The 21015-nt window shown below is 39.9% G+C and overlaps 2 protein-coding genes across 15 annotated transcripts; both read right to left on the bottom strand.

The window, feature by feature from the left end:
* Window positions 1-986: 986 nt before the first annotated feature.
* On the bottom strand, window positions 987-14592 carry ddx3xa (DEAD-box helicase 3 X-linked a). Of its 5 annotated transcripts, none has more exons than XM_057032296.1 (19): window positions 14282-14592; window positions 13534-13582; window positions 12912-12959; window positions 12160-12219; window positions 8600-8773; window positions 7141-7270; window positions 6924-7028; window positions 6749-6848; window positions 6517-6652; window positions 6342-6439; window positions 6173-6271; window positions 5927-6087; window positions 5705-5849; window positions 5486-5630; window positions 4915-5096; window positions 4648-4765; window positions 4205-4358; window positions 3930-4051; window positions 987-3738 (listed from the first exon to the last, which is right to left on the bottom strand). In XM_057032296.1, the coding sequence occupies exons 1-19, from the start codon at window positions 14324-14326 to the stop codon at window positions 3653-3655; spliced, it is 2157 nt and encodes a 718-aa protein (XP_056888276.1). In that variant the 5' UTR covers window positions 14327-14592; the 3' UTR covers window positions 987-3652. The 5 variants fall into 5 exon arrangements, with proteins under 5 accessions (XP_056888276.1, XP_056888441.1, XP_056888352.1 ...); XM_057032461.1 differs by having other exon boundaries at window positions 8666-8773; XM_057032372.1 differs by lacking the exon at window positions 12160-12219.
* Window positions 14593-15360: 768 nt separating this feature from the next.
* Window positions 15361-20495, bottom strand: nup35 (nucleoporin 35). Of its 10 annotated transcripts, none has more exons than XM_057033090.1 (10): window positions 20421-20474; window positions 20173-20288; window positions 19336-19494; window positions 19122-19255; window positions 18792-18849; window positions 16526-16634; window positions 16385-16454; window positions 16164-16292; window positions 15703-15831; window positions 15361-15631 (listed from the first exon to the last, which is right to left on the bottom strand). In XM_057033090.1, the coding sequence occupies exons 2-10, from the start codon at window positions 20183-20185 to the stop codon at window positions 15554-15556; spliced, it is 879 nt and encodes a 292-aa protein (XP_056889070.1). In that variant the 5' UTR covers window positions 20186-20288; window positions 20421-20474; the 3' UTR covers window positions 15361-15553. The 10 variants fall into 10 exon arrangements, 9 of the variants coding, with proteins under 9 accessions (XP_056889070.1, XP_056888996.1, XP_056889302.1 ...); XM_057033016.1 differs by having other exon boundaries at window positions 19336-19497; window positions 20421-20473; XR_008950658.1 differs by lacking the exons at window positions 20173-20288; window positions 20421-20474 and adding exons at window positions 15966-16047; window positions 19763-20120 and having other exon boundaries at window positions 15471-15631; window positions 19336-19497.
* Between the last annotated feature and the right edge of the window lie 520 nt (window positions 20496-21015).

Here is a 21015-nt window from a genome sequence, read left to right as displayed (position 1 = left end):
CGGGCCCTCAGGCCGCCCTCATGGAGCCTGTTTCTGATGGTTTGGTCAGAAACATTCACACCAGTGGCCTGCTGGAGGTCACTCTGTAGGGCTCTGGCAGTGCTCATCCTGTTCCTCCTTGCTCAAAGGAGCAGATACTGATCCTGCTGAGGGTCTGAGGACCTTCTACGGCCCTGTCCAGCTCTCCTGGAGTAACTAAAGGTCTCCTGGAATCTCCTCCATGCTCTTGAGACTGTGCTGGGAGACACAGCAAACCTTCTTGCAGGTATTGATGTGCCATCCTGGAGGAGATGCAACAGAGATGTTGATCCAAGCCAAATGAATAACTACAGCAGTAGAAAGTCAGTCAGTAAACAAAATCAGTCAAAAGAGATGAAGGGAAAAAGTATAACTGGCCTCAACCTGGAAAGCCCTTCCTGTTTTGGGGGTCGTCTCATTGATGCTCCTGGTGGTGATTTCATTAACAAAGCAACTGCTACTTAACTGACCAGATCAATATCCCAGAAGTTTGACTGATAGGTTGTTATACTCTGATTAAAAAGTGTTACTCTAATTTTTTTGAGCGGTGTATTTAAACCAAGCTGAAATCTAGTTTCTTTCCTGTGACCTGGGATGTGTGATTTGACTTTCCTTTATGAGCAATGCAGACAATTGCTTGTCCTCAGGCTTAGAAATGGGTTAAATGCCAAGAAAAATAGAAGCAATATTTGCAAAGATGTAGTAAATTGTAATTCCATTTACAACCAGTTGGTAAGGCAAGGTCCAAACCAAGTGATACGGTAGCTACTGAGCTCTAAAGAATCATCCAAGACCTGAAATTAAACAGGAATTAGGGAACAAGTCCTTGTTCATTGACTATTTCTACAGTTTCAGACTTTAAACTTTCACGAGCTTGATAATTGAACATTTGGAGACTTTTTGTTCTTCGGGAAGGTGGGTGTAAGTTTGTGTCGAGCTGTACATTTAAGAAAAAACAAAACAACAAATTCAGATGCATTTAACATGTATTTTCAAAAGAAAGCCCACCCGATCGTCTCAAACTGACGAGCTAGGCTGACCCACATCATCACAAGAGAAAGTTGTTTGCTACAGGTCTTAACAGCTGCAATCAATAGGGAAACATGCTTGATTATTCCAGATACTTTCATTCAAACTTTATTTGGGTAAAATCAGACACACAATGCACAGCGGAGTATTTTCCAAAATGTGCAGTAGTCTACACACTAATGCAGAAAGTAAAGGCTATATCTAAGGAGCTCCGGGGTTCCTTTGCAAATGTGGAATGAGACTCGGTTCTCCAGACAACAGTATTAATGGAACTGCCAAACTAAATGCAATTCCAAAAGCTGCCTTAAGAACCAACAATACAGACTAAGACCACATTTGAGGAGACCTCAAGGAGGTATTATTTGCAAATACAAAGAGAGAAACCACACGTTTGTTTCATTAAGATTGCCATGTGCCAGACATTCATTAGGAAAAAAATGTTTCAGATCAATTAAGAATACACACATCTGGAGAATGAACACTTCTGCATTGATATGCTTAAGAAATTTTGCATTTTTTGACAGCTATATTCCAAACCTTGGCATTTTTTATTTATTCCAAACATTGTGGACCAAATTTTTCCTAAACTAAGATGACTGGCCCCAAGGAGGCCTGAAACAGCTTTGGGTATTTACCAAATCCAACGCGTCTTATCATTAAAAAGCTCACACTACCTGGAAATATATAAATTTCACGCATACAGGTGACATTCTTAATTCAAGTGCCAGTGTTTTTTGTACTGTCTTTTGGTCAAGTTTCTGAACCTTTCAAAGAATCACTTTGAGGCTTACAAAAATAAATATTTGTCAAAATGTGTAATAAATTACAAAACTAGCAGCAAAAGTAGAATCTAGAAATCTGTGCAAATGGTTCAATTCACCCATTTAGCTAAATCCCCTGGTCCCAAATAAATCCCTGTTCAAATGTTGACAACCCTTCCCCTTTGTAAACAAGCTGCATTTTTCACGATCTCTACACACAATATTTGGAAGCTTCAGGACACATAAGACATCTATATAAAACTCTAGATGTGCAATAAAAGAACTTTTGTAAAAATGATAGGCATGACATACAAGGGCCTACACATCTAAATTATAGTAGCACCATCCATTCTCAAGTTCTTAACACTGCCCTCAACAGCCAGTGCATCAGCTTAGTCATTTCTTTTAAAGAAAAAAAAAACAAAAATCAAGGCACAATCTACCTGACAGGAACACGTGGAGGTGAAAGGCCCATCTCTCCTAATCGCTGCTCCTCAAGAGAAAAGCCTTTTAGGGCTTGGGGAGGCAACAGATTTCTATATGAAAGCAATTCAACTCCCAGAGATCCTGGCAGTTCAGCGTGGAAGTGACGATCCCATTTAAGGTCACCCCAGGTTACAAATGGAAATCAAAGCCGATGACCAGAGGTGCGCTGAAAGCCAGGCACCGTAGCTGCCTACCCATCCCCTCAAACACTGCAGGTTTGGTGCTGCTCTACCCTGCTCTGCTCCTTGCCACTTTAATCGATAAACCCTCGGTAATTATTGAAAATACCAGTCTCTTAAAGATGAACTATGCCTCCAACGCAGCCTGTAAGAGAAAGCATTTGGAAAAATTTAAGCCAGCAACTTAAGTCTATGTGTCCTTCCCCCTTGACCAAAAAACAAAACACTTGCAAGTGTGGAATACCATCTGGGCCTTATTGGATGTCCCTTCTGTAAACACTAACACCACGACATGTCCTCCCGATGCTGTGGTCCGTTGTGCAGCGATTTTAAATTGCACTTTCAAGATGGCAGGCATTTTTCTAAAATTTGGAGAGTATTAAAAAAAAAAAAAAAGCCTGTAAATTTGCACACCTGCATCCCAAATGATGGAAAAAACACGACGCAGTAGCTGCCGATTTCTATTGTTAAATTAATTGAAAGTAACGAGTTCTTGCATTGACCAATCTTATTTAAACCTCGAAGTTTGAGTTGAGGATGAAGTTTAAAATGGAATGGGTATTTTTAAACCATCATATCCATAAAAAGAGCCTGTCCAGGATAGAGTGAGCAAAGAAAACCAAACGCAACCTTATCCGTGACAAAACATGGCTGCTTCAGAGTGACCCAGTTTGTTGGACATAGTAATGGCTCCATTACTATAACAGTGAGACTATCAAAAAGCCTATATGATGTTCCTGGAATAAATTTGAAGTTTAAATGGAATCATGACTGAAAGCCACAATACCACAGTGTCTGCCAAGGTTTGATCAAGTCAAAGCTTAATTCATCATTGAAATATATGCCCCCTTACATATATTCTCCGAAGGCACGGTACTTAAACACACAATTCTCTCCTTATTCAAAAAAGGGGCTTTCCCCACAGAAAGAACAAATAAAATACTGTTAACAATCAAAGGCTGGAGTTGCTATCAGATGATGCATGTCAGCATCCATCCTCTGAGGTGTGCGAAACTCTGCATTACACATGCTGGTGACTTCGATTTTCAGAGAAGTGAAGGCAGAGAACCGGGGTTGATAATATGCTGCGTGAAGTTACACAGGGAGGGTTTTTATGGTCTGGCTTAAGTTAACATGTGGTTTCCACTTGTTTGGCATGGCAACCTATTCCAATGGTGACTAGTTGCCCCACCAATCCACACTACCAGAGTGGCTGTAATTTCCTCCGTAGCCATCACTGCTGTAGAAGTTGCTACCAAAGCCACCTGCAAAAAAAAAAGTTCACACCGTTCAATAGCGCAACAATGAAATTGCATAAATCAAAGTAAATCATTGTCAATTGGAACCACTACAGGATTTCATAATTTTGATGCCCTGAATTTCAAACCTGCTTTTCAATAATGTATTCGTTTCATTAAATTTAAACACATGCAACAATAGGGAAGCGTGTCCATACCTCCACCAAAGCCACGGTTTCCTCCGTGGCCTCCACTACTACGACCTGTGCGGTTGTTGCTGAAGCTTCCAGCGCCGCCAGGGGACTGACGGTAGTCTCTCGCTCCAAACCCACCTGAAAACCTGAAACAGGTGGGACACAAAATGCAATAAAGGGTTGGTTTTTTTTCCCCCCATTACTAAATCTACTCAGTCAAGATTAAGATCAGCAAACCATTTAACTAAAAAACAAGCCGTGATTTGCCAGAGGCACGATACGCCTTCACATGCATGTACCTCTTAGAACGGCCACGGGTGTTACTCTTGTGCTGATGCTCATAGGCCAAACTTTCAAGCCAGGTGGGAATCCCCTGCTTCGCCTCTACCAGGAGGTCCAGCAAGTCTTTGGTTATGTTGCTGTTTTTGTCATTAAAAAATGATGTGGCCAGACCTGTGGAAGACAGAAGGGAGGCAAGAATTATTGATAAATTACTGCATTGCTCATCTGTAAAAATCATGACTAAGTATTGGACCTAAGCAGATCTGGAGCTTAAAATCAATTCAGTAATTTAATGTTCAGTAAATTCTCCACTCATTAGGCCCCTGTGAATTTTATTTTGCTTATGTGAATGGGATTTAAACAAATGCTTAGAAGAAATCAGGGAAAAAAATAGCCAGTACACGGTCGACAGGTTTCTCAACAATGAAAATAACCTTTGAAAAAACGAAAATCGACATACCAAGATTTCCTACACGTCCTGTACGGCCAATACGGTGAACGTACTCCTCGATGTCACTGGGCAAATCAAAGTTGATGACATGCTTCACATTGCTGATGTCCAGACCCCGTGCAGCCACCTGGGCAAATGACAGTCAAAATTAGAACGTTAAAGCAAAGTGAAAAGTATAAATTTAATGCATGAATAAACAACCATCTCTGGAAATAGAAATAACACAAGAGTTTTTGAAGTGTACTATAAAATCAATTGTGGATTGCCTTTACTTACAGCTGTAGCCACTAAGATGGGGCAACGCCCAGAACGGAACTGGTGCAGAGCTTCTTCTCTGTCTCTCTGAGAACGATCTCCGTGGATGCTGGTGCAAGCGTAACCCTCACGGTAAAGAAAATCTTCCAAGGAATCCGCACCTTTTTTGGTTTCCACAAAGACCAACGTCAAAGAGTCTTTGCCTGTGTGATTGGATAGAACGCACATAAGCAAAACAAAAAGTATTAAAATTTAATTCCTATGCTAATCGCAGAGGCAGCTATAAAGATAATTTCTTCAAACTTCAGGCTCAAAGACCTGTAATTTCTTTGCTTTCCTTTTTTCACAAAACCCAGAAAGACCAGCTGATACATCATTATTATCATTAGCATAACGTAATTAATACGGAGTTATTCATTACTTTTGTGCTTATATACATTTATGACTCAGATATCAATAACTCCATGCTTTTTAATGTGGCGTGCTGATCTCTTGGCTGCTCCTCTTTCTGAAACATCATAGCTTTCAGAGCTGCTTGCTGACCTTAAAGAAAGATGAGAGTGACTCTTGTGAAGGTCAGGGGATTTCTTACCTGTGGCATTAAGCAGGTCAAGGAGGAATGACCTTTTATCAACTTCCTCTACCCAGACCACCTTTTGTGTAATATTTTCTGATGTGGAACCAACACGACCCACTGCCAGGAAAATGTAGTCCTCCAGAAAGTCACGAGCTAGAATCTATATTTAAAGAGTTCGGGAAACTGTCAAGGTTTACCAAAATAAACTATATGAAATTGTTCAATAATATTTACCTGGATCTCCTTTGGGAAAGTGGCACTGAACATCATAGTCTGTCTGATGCCTTTGGGCGGCATCGTATCTTGCTCAACAATGCGTCTAATTTGTGGTTCAAATCCCATATCCAACATGCGGTCTGCCTCATCCAGGACCAGGTAACTACAGAGAAGCATTTGATGTTTTTAAAAACAAAACAAACTTGGCATGACCTGGCAAACCTGTTGTATGATACATACTTGCAATAGTCCAGACCAATTTTGCCCCTTTCCATCATGTCAACCAGACGTCCAGGCGTGGCTACAAGCAAGTGACAGCCTCTCTCCAATTCCCTGATCTGTTGGCCGATGTCAGCGCCACCATACACCACGCAGGGACGCACACGTGAGCGATATGCAAACTGGGATGCACAAAGAAAACTATTAAAGGACAGTTAATGAGCAACAAATCTAAATATCCCGTCAAATTTTATGTTTGAAGCTCACCTTTCTTGCCTCATCGTAGATCTGCAAGGCCAGTTCTCTGGTCGGAGCCAGGACAAGTGCGATTGGGAACTGCTTACGGCGTCCATACCTTCCATTCTCCTATAAATTAAGTACAACGTAAGACAGAATTTTCCAATACAACCTATTCAACATTTGCATTCTTCCGTACCTGGCCACTGTTCTTAATGGCCTGCAGAGCATCACCAGGTCCCTCTGTGTAGATCTGACTCAGTACTGGCAGCAAGAATGCAGCAGTTTTACCAGAGCCTAAAACACAGATGTTTGATAATTCAGAAAGAAATAATCACAAAGAGAACTATAAAAACTTTATTTAGAATACTTACCAGTCTGAGCACAAGCCATCAGGTCTCTCTTGCCTTTGATGATGGGAATGGCATACTTCTGGACAGGTGTGGGTCGAGTGTAGCGGCTCAGTTCGATATTCCCCATTATAATCTCTCCCATGTCCACATCTTGGAACTACAGAAACACACATAGCCATTTTCACTTTCCAATTTAGCTTTTTAAGATTTTCAATTTGAGAACCAATTATATCAAAGCAAAGTATAGACTTACGCAATCAATGTGGGATGGGCTGTTGGCTCCAGTGGCCTCTACAGGGATATCGTCATACTTCTCAAAATTGATCCCAGTGTTGCTAGCAGAGAAAAGTTCTCTAAAAAAGATTTACAACAAATGAAGGCAGGCTCAATAAAAAAAAAATAATTTCACTTTAATTGAACAATCTTACTGCTCCAGGCGCTCATTGCTAGCAGTGGGTTTGGACCAGTCGTCCTCCTTGGCCTCATCTGACCAGCGAGAATTTCCCCCACCAGAAAAACCTCCACGCTCAAATCTAAACAAATGCACATTCAATGTGTAAACAAGATTTTGTATAGATTGTGTGCATGACAGTGGTCTTCTAGGACTGACTTAATTCATGCTAGAAGCAAATTATTCCAACTAACCTTCCTCTTGATCCTGCACCACGGTCATTGAAGGACTTGGATCTATCAGAACGTCCTCCAAAGCTGTTGTAGGCAGGGTCCCTCTGAGGTCCTGTCCAGTTGCTGTCTTTGTTGTCATAATTGCCAAATCCTATCATGAAGGAGAAGTAGCAAATGAGACCCACGGTTTACATCACAATAGCCAAGATATCACATGCTACCATTTTCCCCCAAAAGGAACATATCCAGTTACCGTATTTTCACGGCTATAAGGCGCACCTAAAAGCCTAGAATTTTCCAAAAAAATCTACGGTGCGCCTTTTAACCCAGAGCGCCTTTTGTATGGATTACGGTAATATTGGTTAATCGCGGCTACCGTAGTCAGTAGGCGTGGCCGAGGTAACAGCAGTAAATTCAGTCCCAAACCATTTCTGTCTGTAAAGACCCCAAAATGGCTCCTTGCAAGAGACGCGCTTACGACGCAGAGTTCAAACTGAAGGCTATCAGTCACGCGGTTGAACACGGAATTAGAGCAGCGGCAAGAGAATTTAACGTGAACGAATCAATGGTGCGGAAGTGGAGGAAGCAACAAGACGACCTGCGCCAGGTAAAGAAGACTCAACGGAGCTTCCGAGGAAACAAAGCAAGAAGTGGATTAACAAAGGAACTCCAGCCGCTAGATATTGGTGTCAACAGGGCATTCGAAGCTAGACTGCGAACTGCGTGGGAGCGGTGGATGACGAATGGCGAACACACGTTCACCAAGACGGGGAGACGGCGCCGAGCGTCATACGTCACTATCTGCCAGTGGATCGTAAATGCCTGGGCATCGACCGTGGTCCGAGCTTTCGGGAAGGCAGGGATTGTCACTGAAATGCCAGACAACACCAGCGACACCGACCCTGATGACGACTTTGACGAGACGGAGCCGGCCATGTTGGACGCCGTATTCGCACAACTGTTCAATTCGGACACCGAAGAAGAAGAATTCGAGGGATTCCTGGATGAGGAATGAACTGATAAAGTGATCTTTACGTGTTTCTTTTGTGTGTTTACAACGGAACAAGGCTGGTCATACTGTGAATATGGACATTACCGTTTGAACAACGTTGTTATATTGCTATTGTTATATTGCTATCGCTATCGCTTTGCACTACTTCGAGAGTTCGAGTTACCGTATATTGTGTTTGCACTAACGTTTGATTTACCGCAACGGTACTACGTGATAAAAATGTTGCACTAAATCGAAGATTTATTAAACTCCACTATACACTTGTGATAAAAATGTTGCACTGCCTGTTATAACTCGCTGTTATTAAACTAACTGCAATAACTGATTTATATTATTAAATAACACTTTCTGATAACAGTGAATGCAAGTTAAAGAGCGCAGAACAGGGAAGGGCAGGGAAGGGCTTCACACCTACAATGAGACCGCAGTTAAAGCAACTATTTGTAATTCCAAGTCACATTCCCACACCTGCATTTTGCATTGGCTGATTAAAAGAGCCTCCTCCCCTGTTACCACGGTAGGCACCACGCCCACCTCTGTCAGCACGCGGGGGTCCTCGTCCTCCAAAGCCCCCATTTGTCCGATTGTCATGGTAACCATTCACAAAGCCATTGCTTCTTCCACCGTCCCATCCAGATGAATCTTCATAAAAGACAAAGAGACTTGTGAGAAAAGTACTGTATATTACGTACAGTTCAAGTATCTGTCTCAGGGAACTGGTTCCCATTTGTCAAAGCCATACTCCTGACTGGATATGAGCCTCATTTAACCTTATTTACTGTTGCCTCTCCAGGTGGACCAAACAACCAACCCTGGCCATGCTATACAAGGTTGAGCCAGCAGAAGAGTACTTTCCAGGGAGAAAATATGGCATTCACAGAATGTCCAACTCCTCAATTTCTTTTGTGAAGAGGAAAATAGAAGTTGAGTCAGAGTGAAGCTGCAGTGACAGACATTTTGTCCCCATATAGGAAAGGCAAATGTACTATAAATTAGTAAATTTAGTAAACATCGCAGGTGGCCCGAGCGTGAAAACGTTCTGGAAGACTGGGTCAACACACAGAGAGCAGGCAGCCGCGGTGTTTCCGCTGTACAAATCAGACGGAAGGCAAAAGTAATCGCCACCGCCATGAAAATAGAAGATTTTAGAGGTGGGCCATCGGGGGGTTTTTAGATTGTTCATTGCTTGAGTAAAAAAGTATAAACAACGTAATTTGTGTGTAGCTGATACAAACGTATATTTCAAGGAAGCTGCGTTACAGACACCGTTAGAAGAAAAAAAAGCATTTACCGGTAGAATATATTTGTTTATGTTGCTAAGCAGATTAAATTAATAAAAGTTAAAAAAAATCCTGACGTGATAAAAATTGGATTTAAGGTCTCTGTATAAACATATAAGTGAAAAGAGTGTCTGTTGTTTCTTACCTGTCTGTCACTGGTCAGTGACTTGTCTCTTACGGTAATAAAAACATCTACCGGTACTGAATGTTTCCGATCTAATTTTTCATATTACTACGTGGAATACATGCGGCTTAAAATCCAGTGCGGCTTGTATAAGTAGAAAATTGATTTTCTTTCTAAAATTAGATTATGAGGCTTTTAATCAGGTGCGCTCTATAGTCCAGAAATTACGGTAATTTGATGTCGTAGTTTCCACCTCTGACTTTGGGAAAACAAAGTGACGGTGACGCCTTCATGAAAAGAGGATGTAAAAGTTTTGATGTGTGGTAGCCGACAAGATATATGTCTATACATATACATAATATGATGTAAAATATTTGCCTACAATTTTAATATAAACTTTTAAGATTCATATTTTAACTAGTTCAATACGCATGTTTGTTTTTTTTATTAGTTACAAATAGGTCTTATGAACTCAGACACAAATACCATTTCTGCTATAAGATACAAATGTTTGCAGGTTCCATTTTTTTTCTAAAGATATCACCTCATAGGATTGCAGCAAAACAAGCCAGGGCCCCAGTTTGACTGCAGAAGATGCACAGGAACATTTGGTAGATGCAGTCTGCCCTCATATGGGCTTCACAGAAGAGCAGTCAAAAGAAAAACTCCTGCACCTTCACCATAAACTCCAGTCTTCAATGCTTACAAATGATCACTTAAACAAACTCAATTCTAACCTCAAAGGTTCTCTGGATTTTTGAGGACATGTAAAAGGACCAGTCCTCACTTCCCAAAATGTCCTTTCTTGGCTAGTAGAATGTGTATTTTGGTACCCAATATGGAACAAACATACACATTTAATATACTGTATTTTCTGGGCTATATGTCGCTCCGGAGTTTAAGTCGCAATAGCCAAAAAATGCAAAATAAATAAATAGATATACAAGTCGCACTGGACTATAAGTCGCATTTTGGGGGAAAATTTATTTGATAAAATCCGAGACCAAGAACATACATTTCATCTTGAAAGGCAATTAGCATGGATTAGCAATAGGGTTACGGTATGCTGACGTAACAAATTCAGCTACATGACCCACAACAAACTGAGTACGTGTCTGCTTTGTTAACGTAACATATTAAGTTATTCAGATAACTATAGCATAAAGAACATCCAAGCAAGTTTACCAAACAATCAAGTCTAACTCCATAGACGAAGCACCGCTTCTTCTGCGTCGCTAAAGGAATTCGTTTCTCATGTACACATGCCTAGAGCGCCCTCTTGTGGTTGTCAGTGTGAAATAACGAACATGTGAAATTCTGTAATGTATTTATTTAAGTTGCTCTGGAGTACAAGTCGCACCCCCTGACAAACTATGAAAAAAAGTGAGACTTATAGTCCAGAAAATACGGTACTTTCAGTTTTAACACTACCCAATTTTTAATCTAATGATATGCTTCCCTTTATATGCTCTGAAAATCTTTCTCAATGCACTGAAGGGCATCGATAAATGTAAATATTTGACTTTAATCGGTGAATTAATGAGCAGAGCTGTGATGAGCATTAACATATCACTAAAGCTTATAGTGGCTGATATGAAGACATTGTTAAAGAGAGGAAAAAACTGAGAAAAGTGAAGACAATGAATTTCATCGTCCTTACTTGTAAGACTTGTATGCAAAAGATACCAAGTGAACGTGATAAAAATTAAAGTTGCCCGTAAACCCCAAATTATTTTTTGACTGCAAGCGCCCCAGTGCATCACATTAGTCAAGCCTTCATTAGGCCCGTTTCACACCAAGCGCAGTCTGTGCCCTGTCCGCCATAGGGTGGGTCGCATCGCAAGCAAGACGTACCCAGCGCATTAATCAGTACATGTACACAGCACTTCAGATAACTAATCATCTCCTCAATCCGAACTGAAACGACTTAATTGAAGTTAATCAAGGCATGTACGTATGCCGTTCAACCCCTTTGTTGGCGCATGTCCCCGAAATAGAAACATTCAAGAAAGGCAGCATTTGCGTAGGGCATTCTTGTCTGCCTCTCGAAATCAGGGTGACGATGTATTGTGCAGCATATCTGCACAATAAGTAAAGTCAGCATTATGTACAAGGTGACAAAAGCTGTAGCAGCAGCAAAAAGGATTCGGATCCATCCAAGCCTAGTCAGAATTTTGGGGTAATATAGGGTCCTCTAGAGGCTACAGCTCCATAATCAACACTTTAGGTTCTAATTCTAACTGAGCAGCAAGAAATTTGAGAGAGTTGGGTCAAACCTCAGAACAACAAACTTGAGGCGTCTCTCCAACTTAACTGTGCTCTTTTTACTCTGAAACCTGCCACTATGCCTCCTGCTGGGCATGCTGAGATGACATCACGGCAAAGTTTTCATTTTAAACACAAAAGGCAACGGCAGTGTGCACCCCCTTTTGCACGGCAGTGCCACATATGCAATGAATAGACACGTTGGCACAGGTATGCGCTTTGCATGTTCCATGTGAAACGGGCTCTAGTGTTAACTGGCAAGCGAGTTGCTTTTAGGTGTTTTCCCTTGACATGCAAGGCTGCTTCATGAATCTGAAAAAGCAGGTTGCCCTCAGCAAAAGCAGACAGTAGGGACTTACAGGAATTTATTGATCCCACTGAATAACCGCACTGTCTACCAGTGGAATAACCATTTCCTGCTGTGGAACAAGAAAAAAGTAAAAACGAGAGATGTCACATGTGCGTTGATAAATTACCATGAGTGTAACCACTCAACCAGACAAAACTAAAATATTTTGCTGGATGTTTCCTTTAACTTGCTCATGAGCTATGGCTCTGGCTCATTCGTATCAGAGGCTGGATGTTCATTAGCAGTGATGAGAGCTAAGGGTGCAGAATATAGCAAGGTGCACCACAGCCAGGAGCTGCCACTGCCACTAATATTTTATATAATAACACCCCAAGCTAAAATAAAATTACCAAAATGAAACTAGGACATTAGAAACAGTACAATAGAACAAAGGTTACCGTGGTTTTGATGACTGCAATTATAAATTCCTAAAATAAATGTGTTTCAGCATTTATTTATTTTTTAAATTAAGCTGGAACCCAATATAAATTCCATACAGACTGGCTATCCTTCCTCGCAACCTATGCCTTGTGAAACTTGATGTTCCTTAAGAATTACTATCAATATATAGACATAACAGATGCGCATGTATAATTGTCCATTATTTGCATTATGTTAAATTAAGCTGCAAGTACATTACCTGAGAAACTTCCAAAGTACATATAGATTTATGTTTATAATTGTTGTCTCCTGTTTGGGTCAACCATAGGTCTGATGCTAATTTCTAGATGGTTTCACCAGAGTCAAAATATCTCAACTCACCATTTTTTGCAGCATCTTTGTTTCTCAGATGAGGTGGAATGTATCGCCCTTAGGAAATAAAACAAATTGTTAAAACAAATTGGTATTTATAATCTCCAATTATAGCATACTTAGCATTAGAAAAGCAGGGATGTCGCCAAAATTTAATCTACTCCTTGACCCATTAACAAAATCTTGAAAATTTTAAATCCTTTTAGAGGTCTGTGTTATCTTGCTCAGGTGAAAAAGAGTCAGCTGACAACCTCCTTGGCAGAGCCAAAACTTTACACTTAAAACACATATCAAACAACCCCCTGAAAATTTCAGACCATTTGAAACATTTTGATGGTTAAAATGATATTTGGGGCCAGAACATGAGGATGACACTACAACCATGATTATATGCAAATCAAGGATTTCATAATCTTATCAATGTGGTAACACTAACCAGCATCCACACATTTGAAATTTAGAACTAAAAACCAATAACTTGGTTCAGTTATTTACTGTTAGATATGTTGTCCGACTACGCCACTAAACTGGAATGGATACAATAATCGTGCATGGACGAGATCCCATTAGTCTTTGCCAGAAATGCCATGTAGAAATGGGCCTGGAGGAAGCAGCTCGGGGGGATACTTACTGTTGGTTCCTCCACCTTGTCCATCAGCATTCAAGTCTAGGGCAGCAATCTACAACACAAAGTAGGCCGACATTACCAACAACAGCAAATATTAAAAATTAACGAGGGTTATACTCCAAAAAACATTACCAATTTCATTCAATCTTTGAAAACATTCACTAAAAAGGCTCCCAGCCAACACGGTAGAAATATACTAAAGCTATTTTAGCCAACCCTAAAGCTAACTACGTTAATCGACCGACGCGGAAAACATGAATTCTGAATACTTAAGAAAAAGGCCAAACAAATTAAATAGGAAGCCTTTCGACTCTGTTCGTGAAACTTCACGGCGAAAGGGGAAAAAAAAGAAACTGTTGGAGAAACAATTGATGTTCAGAGGAATGCCGGCCAACATTTTCTTCATCGCCACGTTTCCAGTTGAAGAGGCCCAACGCCAACCGGCTCAGAACACCGGCAGGCGTTTACGCAATTGTTGACCTTGTCGATTCCCTTTAGTCGAAATCTCAAGGGTAGTCATTTTACTATTGTTACTGGGTTACTGGAAGCTAAACGTACACTGGCAATTGTGTAACTAGAAAATAAAGTTGGTAGGCCTCTTTGCTCCGCCACCATTATCGCGTATCACCTCCATTTTAGTAGCCGTAATATAACTTCGCTAACGACGCACTTTAGACTACTACCTGTATGTCATCGGGGGGAACAAAATCAAACACGTTCATAAGTCAAAAACAGATTTTTAAGTACTTACCTGCTGATCTAGGCAGTGTTGACCATCAACGACCACATGACTCATAACTAAAGAGAGTAGTAGGGATTACTTTTGAAGAGAAAGGATTTTCTTTGTTAGCTCAACCGGCTATGCTGTGGCGTTAAATTAGCGTCGCTCTAAAATTTACAATTCAGCTAGCGTATGACAAATCTAAGAGAATTTAGATATACAAGACGAATGTTTGCGATTAAATAAAAAAAATCAAGATTTCAAATGAGTGTTGAACAGAAACTCCTTCTAAAGGACTCGACTGTGCGGAAATGAGACGTTGAACGCTCAGGCAGCGCCAGATATCTGTGACGCAGTGGACGTATGGGGTCGGCCCGGGAAGTGCGTCAAATATCGCGATATTTCCATTTTCCCTTCAGTTTGTTACCACCGTGCTAAGATTTCCCTCTACATGGAGGAATTCATTCTCACACGTTCGCAAAAAAAGTTGGTTTCGTATTTTAGGATGGCAAATAAGTGCTAGTTTGAAGTGTCATTTGATGCCATATTGCCTTTTATATGTTAACAGATTTCAGGTATGTTTTGTGACCTTCACACAATTGAGCGAAATTTCTCAACAATAGATTGTCCTGAAATTATATAAAATCTTGCCACTTTTAAGTTTAAAGCATGTAACTGAGGTTTAATTATAGAAGCTGATGAGACAACTAGAAAAGAAGTGTTTCAGAACCTCCTGACATTTTTTAAAATCGCCATTTATGTAAACATTGTTTTAATTCAACTCTCACTCCACCTTCTTAAATTCGAGATGTAATTGTTATAGCCTATGAATATATTTTTACAGGGGGGAAATGGTATAAATGGTCCCCATTTCTATACAATCCTCATGTAGTCAGTACAGGAGGCACAAGAAGTGCCATTTTAAAGTTTTATGTCTAAAAAAAACAAAAGGTGAATTTAAACAAAGTTTAAATGGTGAATGAGCCAGTTAGACTAGTAGTGAAAAACTGGGTTGTATTAGAAAAAGAAAAGCACAAATACAGCTTTTCATGTTGGTTGTAATTATAGTAGCATACTACTGAGTAACCTAATAATTATTAATCATCCACTTCAAAACACAGAAGCTTTTATTGAAGCAAAAATGTAAAAACTGGACAATTCTAAAAGAAGTTAGGAAATATACAGCAACAAACATCACCCCCATTTTCACACAGAAAAATTATACTTTTATCTTTCATCCATTTATTCATGGCCTCCTCTCTCCTTGGAAAATGCAGATGTTGCTTGGTGCATTGTGTGTTGTCACCAGCCAAACATGTACTCTATTGCCTTGGATACCAGACTGTCATCTTTCCTGGGTGTTTGTCTGTCTGCCACCACCTAAAGAGAAAAACACAACTTTATTGGAAATGTTGATATGCGAATGGTAATTCTATTCAATCTTCCATTACTTGATAGTCGCTGCTGGAGCTTTTGTAGTTTGCACTGAGTGGTCTGATGGTTGAGCGAGAAGTGAAATGCTGGACAGCGGAGGAGCTAGAGAGGGGGGATGCCATGGTGGCACTGCTGTCCATCACACTCTAAAATAAAAAGTGGGGGAAAAAATGAAACATCAACTGATAATGAGGCCCAGGGACATAATAAAGCACTTAGAGAGCACAGGTCATTCTCCCACATATTGTAACTTTCATACGTAGAATTGTATTAACTGTACCGGTATATAGTAGGTTGCTTTATGAGCAAAGCTCCTTAGCATTGATGTTTGGAAGATTAAGGGCCAAATTCCCTCCTGAATCCTGAAAAAATGTAATCTATTCCTTAGACTATTGTCAGCGTTTACTGAAAAGTTCATTAAAAATCTGTTCTTAACTTTTCGAGTCATCAATTAACAATTGATCACAAAGACACTGACCTTGTCTATGCAGGGTTTGACTCCCACCATGATGGTCTCACCAAAAACCTTTCCATCCTTAGACAGAGCTTTCCTTGCTTGAAGTTTTGACTGATACTGCAGGTGCATCCAGTTGCCAGGAGATGCCATCTACCAAAAACCATTATCGCAAAGATCAGTTCTGTAATTACCGGTAGACCTCTCAGGCCTTTGTTTGATGCTATACCTCCACATTTTCTCACCGTGTGTTTCAGGATGTTTCCATACTGTGCAAACTGCAGCAGAATATAGGAGGCAGAGGCTGGAGGAAAACTATACAAAAATACACATTCATCTTACTGAGCAGCAGAGTAGTTTTTCTGAGTATTTGAGACTATACATACCCAAACACAGTAACCCAAGACTGGTCCAGCCGATCATCAGATGACAGCGACTCTCCCTGACTATAGAAGGGATCCACCTGAGCTGGAGAGAGACATGTCTGGTGCACACCTGGACACAGAAGCAGGCCAATTTTTTTTTTTAGTGTTTCTTTCATAGACTCTGCATTTAATTCACTACGACAAAAAAAAAAAAAAAAAAAATGACAGCAACAGAACACTAAGCAATCTAACCAGATCTGTTGAAGGTTGACCTATTGGTTAACATCATCTTAAAAAGAAAAAAACAATTGAAAACAAAACTCAAAGCCTAAAAGAAAAAATAAAACTAAATTTATCCAAGTTGGGAAGAATTCTGAACTCTGATTTTGGAATTGAACAAAGGCGACTGGTGGGTCACATTCATAGGGCTAGTTCTGAAATATTTCATTGTTAACTTGCAGGACAATTCACTGCCTTCATTTTTCCAGATTCAACAAGGTATATCAACTATAGAGTTGACATCAGCGACTGTAGAGGGTATTTAAAACACTAAATACAGTCATGTTAAAAATAACTCCAAAAGATGGTGTGAGATTATTTGCACTCCGTGACAATCCTGCTGGATGTAGCCCCCCGATGTGTGGTAAGCAACAATATTCAGGTAGAAATACAACACTCACTTCATTCTAAGGGACCCCAAGTGCACCAAGAAAATATCCCCTACACATCAAAAGCCTGAACTGTAGTGACAATACAGATTGAATCCATCCTTCCATGATGTTTATGCAAAATTCTGGCCCTACCAATCAGAATGTAACAAACTCTCTTCCAACAAGAATAAAACTGAGCAGGACCTGACTCATATGGGTGGACCTGCTAATGGCCAGCAGGGTAAAGGAAGAGGAGAAGGTGAAATACAGGATAGGGGAATGGACAGAAAAGAGGAATAGATACATACATTATAAATAATAAGAAATTTGTTATCCTCAAGGTGTAGAAATAAATAATTGGGTCGAGGGGGATATGAGGTTAGTGTGCAAGAGAAAAATCACAAACTACTGACCTACAAATAAGAGAATGAGGAGAAGGGAGAATGAGGAGAGGGGTAAAAGCAACACTATAATCCAATAAGGTGGGAGAAACTGTCACTGGATTATTTTGCTGTATACCTAGGCCTAGAGTAGCTTAACTAAAATGATGGTTGAAGTGTTAGACCACCCCATTATACCTATGAGCAGTAGTATGGCTGGAATAACCATTGTAAGCTTTGTCAAAGTTTGAAATCAGAATCATCCTGACATCCTGCCAAAAGCCAATTTAAAAAAAACAAAAAAAATGGTGGGACTATTTTACCAGCATCATTATGAGTCATTATATTCATAATCTGAATTAAGAAAGAAACTTGAGGTCCTCCAAGATTTTATGTCTTTCAGATAAGTCTGAAGTTTGTCTACCTTTTCGTTTTCTCTGATTGATAGATAAATACAGGGAAGTGCCATCAGCATAACAATATTCCAGTAGCTCAAACTAGTTTAGACAACTAGTTTCACCCCAACAGAACTGCCACTCATTACAAACTTTTTTGTTTTTCAACCATTCTCTGTAAATCCTAGAGAGGATTGTGCAGGGAAATCTAAGTAGATCGGAATTTTCTGAAATATTCAGCTCAGCCAATGTGGCAACAACCATGGAAGAAATATCATCAGTATTTGAACAGCTGTACCCAATAAAGTGGCCAGATAGTGAGTTCCATATGTGCTCATTAGAGCGCAAACCATTGGACACACCTTCATTTTATTACAGAATATCCTTTACAAAACACACAATACAAAGCCTGCACTTGCCACTCCTTCATGTGCTAATAGAAGTATGATTGCTTTTTTAGCCTGTGAAAAAGTCATTGTGAAATCACTAATCCTACAAAAAATGTCCACTGACATTAACATAGTGATTTTTTTTTTTTTCAGGCCTAAAATCCATTTGGGAGATTGAGGGACACCGTGCTTAAACCACAGCCTCAAAAAATGTCAGTCACGGTAAACAGATCAGCACAGAGGACAGTCAAGTTTGACAACATTGTCAAAACCTTTCCAATGAAGCCGGTCGATGTGGACAAGAATGCTCACATGCCTTTGTTATAATAGTCTTTTGTTATTGGGTATTTAATGACGTACAGCCATATTCTCTGTAGACGTTTGACTGATATTATTGGGGTTTTTTTTATTGCTCAGTGGAGGAATCAGCAGTATGTTAAATATTCTGAGTAGTACACATTATCAGTGTTTACCTGTTCCAGGCATTGAAGCAACATGTGGAGACAAAGGTGTCTGCACAGCTGGAAAACACTGAACACAGATACAGAGATATTAGAAATAGAAATAAAATTCCATTATCTAACAATAATTAAGCGGATAAAGTAGATTAAAATAATTCTTAAAATATAATGATGATTCATGAAAACAGGTTGATCATTGGAATGTTCACTAAAAATGTTGAGCAGAATTTTGGCAAAGAAAAGATGTATTAATCTTTTAATTTTGGCATTAAAGCCTGGCAGGAGATCTCAAGATACACAGACACACAGGAGACTGTGGCAGCCCACTGGCTGTGTACTCACCTGCCTGTGTGTGTTGGGAGGGGTGGCCACATTAAACAAGTCACCATGAATACTACGAACAGGTGGGGCTCCACTCTTATCTTTGGGAACTGTCACAACAAGCTGTGTGGTAGAGCTTTTTCCACCTCCTCCAACTAAGTCACAGGGGAGAGCAGACAGCTAATTTTACACAATTCACATTATCACAGTCTACAGTCTTTGCTTTGTCACTCACCTGTCCCTGGGCTGTCAACAATGGATGTGGACAGATTGAAAACGCGTGGTTGAGGGGTGCTTGGAGCTGGGAGGTCTCCCATCAAAAATCCAGGCAGAAACTGTGCCCCAGGGGCCAGTTTAGGAGAGGTGGGAGAGCCCAGTGTCATGGGCTCCATCCCTACTGAAGACAGGCAAACAGACTTGTTTTAATCATTTTAAATCATAGTGGTCTTAAAAAAAAACTTTAACTTTTTTTTTTTTAACGGACAGTAACCTTTGGACACAAAGGCTGATACTTTGTTTTAAATATTTTCATACTAATGCATTACTGTATATGTGGGTAATACGTTTTGTGCGTTCTTGTAAGAAAAACATGGTTGAAGATGAGAATCAACTACAGCTTTTTGTTACTTGATAGGGTATACAACATTCATAGCATTGTTTACCAGAGAAGGTAAGTTCATTTTCTGTAAAGTTGTCCAATTTATTCAAAATCCAACAAATGCAGCATGTCCAGTTATGGAACGCTGACATCCAGTATATTTGGTATAAAACAAACCACAAATTACTGCCAGGATTCAAGAAATTCCGTGTGATTTTGATAAATATGGCTGTCGCATTGTGTTTATTTTAACCCCATGATATTTATCGTTTTATTTGGGCAACGAAATCCAAACCCGCAATCAGTTAAAACACGGATCTCTCGAGCTACTACTGGAGGACATTATATCAATCCACGACTTCTACCCTGCCAGCCTTAAAGAACATGCTATCCAAACCACTTCATGAGTTGGACAGGGCGTCACAAATCGAGTCGGTAAAGGCAGTAAGAAGAATACCAGAAAAGGCCGTTTACCTTGCAATTCCATCAGTTTCCCTTTTTCCGGCCAGAAAATTCAAAAGCAGGAAGTGACGGAAAACAAACCGGCCACTGCTAGCTAACCAAGCTAGCAAAGCGCAATAACTTAGTCTCTGGGGATGAAAAGTGCACTCACTCTTAACTGATTGGTGACGTACAGCAGCCAAACGATATGAGTAACTCACAGTAACATGAAATTAAACAGTAAAAACAGATGAAGGCCTGCTGTCTGTGCTGTCTGTCACCTGTACTCGGATGGTCTCGCCTTGAGTTCTTCGGGTGCTGCGCCGGCTAGTGACGTCATAAAGATTTTCTTCTACGGCAAACCGCTTAGACCATATAAATGCGCTCATGGACGCGAAAAACTTATTTTTCATTTGAAGACCACAAGTGAGACAAAAAAATGTGTCGGCTCCGTACTCCAACTATAGAAAATACATACACTAATAAGTCACAATTTAATTGTGTAGAGAATGGACAAGAGAATGAATGTGCTGCTATTCTATGCTGCTATTACAATTCAATTTCCTTACGGGGATGAATAAAGTAAATCTTAATATATAGGATGTATAATTGCAAGTGATTATATATCATATTCATTCAATCAATTTTTTTTTAACCTTTAACCTCCAATAGTTGGACTGGGCATTTGGCCGTTTGTCTATAGTAATCTGGACACTGGACATAAGGTTAAAAAACCTCATCATATAATATCCAGTGGTCATGAAATTCTGCAAAAGCTTTAATCTGAAAAATATATTATTTATTTTTCAGATTAATATTATTTTTATTACATTAAAATACTTAGAAAAAAGCATGCTTAGCAGTGGATGAGCTGAT

Source organism: Takifugu flavidus, chromosome 1 (assembly GCF_003711565.1).
Source record: "Takifugu flavidus isolate HTHZ2018 chromosome 1, ASM371156v2, whole genome shotgun sequence".
In the NCBI taxonomy this organism is placed as follows: Eukaryota; Metazoa; Chordata; class Actinopteri; order Tetraodontiformes; family Tetraodontidae; genus Takifugu; species Takifugu flavidus.
The sequence above is the reverse complement of the archived record's forward strand: the minus strand, read 5'-3'. Positions and strand labels throughout refer to the sequence as shown.

What these genes read in the sequence shown, in the direction of transcription:
- ddx3xa (XM_057032296.1), bottom strand. Translation starts at nt 14,326, where the DNA reads ATGAGTCATGTGGTCGTTGATGGTCAACACTGCCTAGATCAGCAG. An exon ending in CCATTAAGAACAGTGGCCAG is followed by an intron (nt 6,272 to 6,341) that starts GTACGGAAGAAT and finishes CTTAATTTATAG; the next exon opens with GAGAATGGAAGGTATGGACG. An exon ending in CTTTCCCAAAGGAGATCCAG is followed by an intron (nt 5,631 to 5,704) that starts GTAAATATTATT and finishes CTTTAAATATAG; the next exon opens with ATTCTAGCTCGTGACTTTCT.
- nup35 (XM_057032760.1), bottom strand. Translation starts at nt 19,850, where the DNA reads ATGTCAGCGTTCCATAACTGGACATGCTGCATTTGTTGGATTTTGAAT. An exon ending in TGTTGACAGCCCAGGGACAG is followed by an intron (nt 19,256 to 19,335) that starts GTGAGTGACAAA and finishes CCTGTGACTTAG; the next exon opens with TTGGAGGAGGTGGAAAAAGC. An exon ending in TCAAACCCTGCATAGACAAG is followed by an intron (nt 15,832 to 16,163) that starts GTCAGTGTCTTT and finishes TTTTTATTTTAG; the next exon opens with AGTGTGATGGACAGCAGTGC.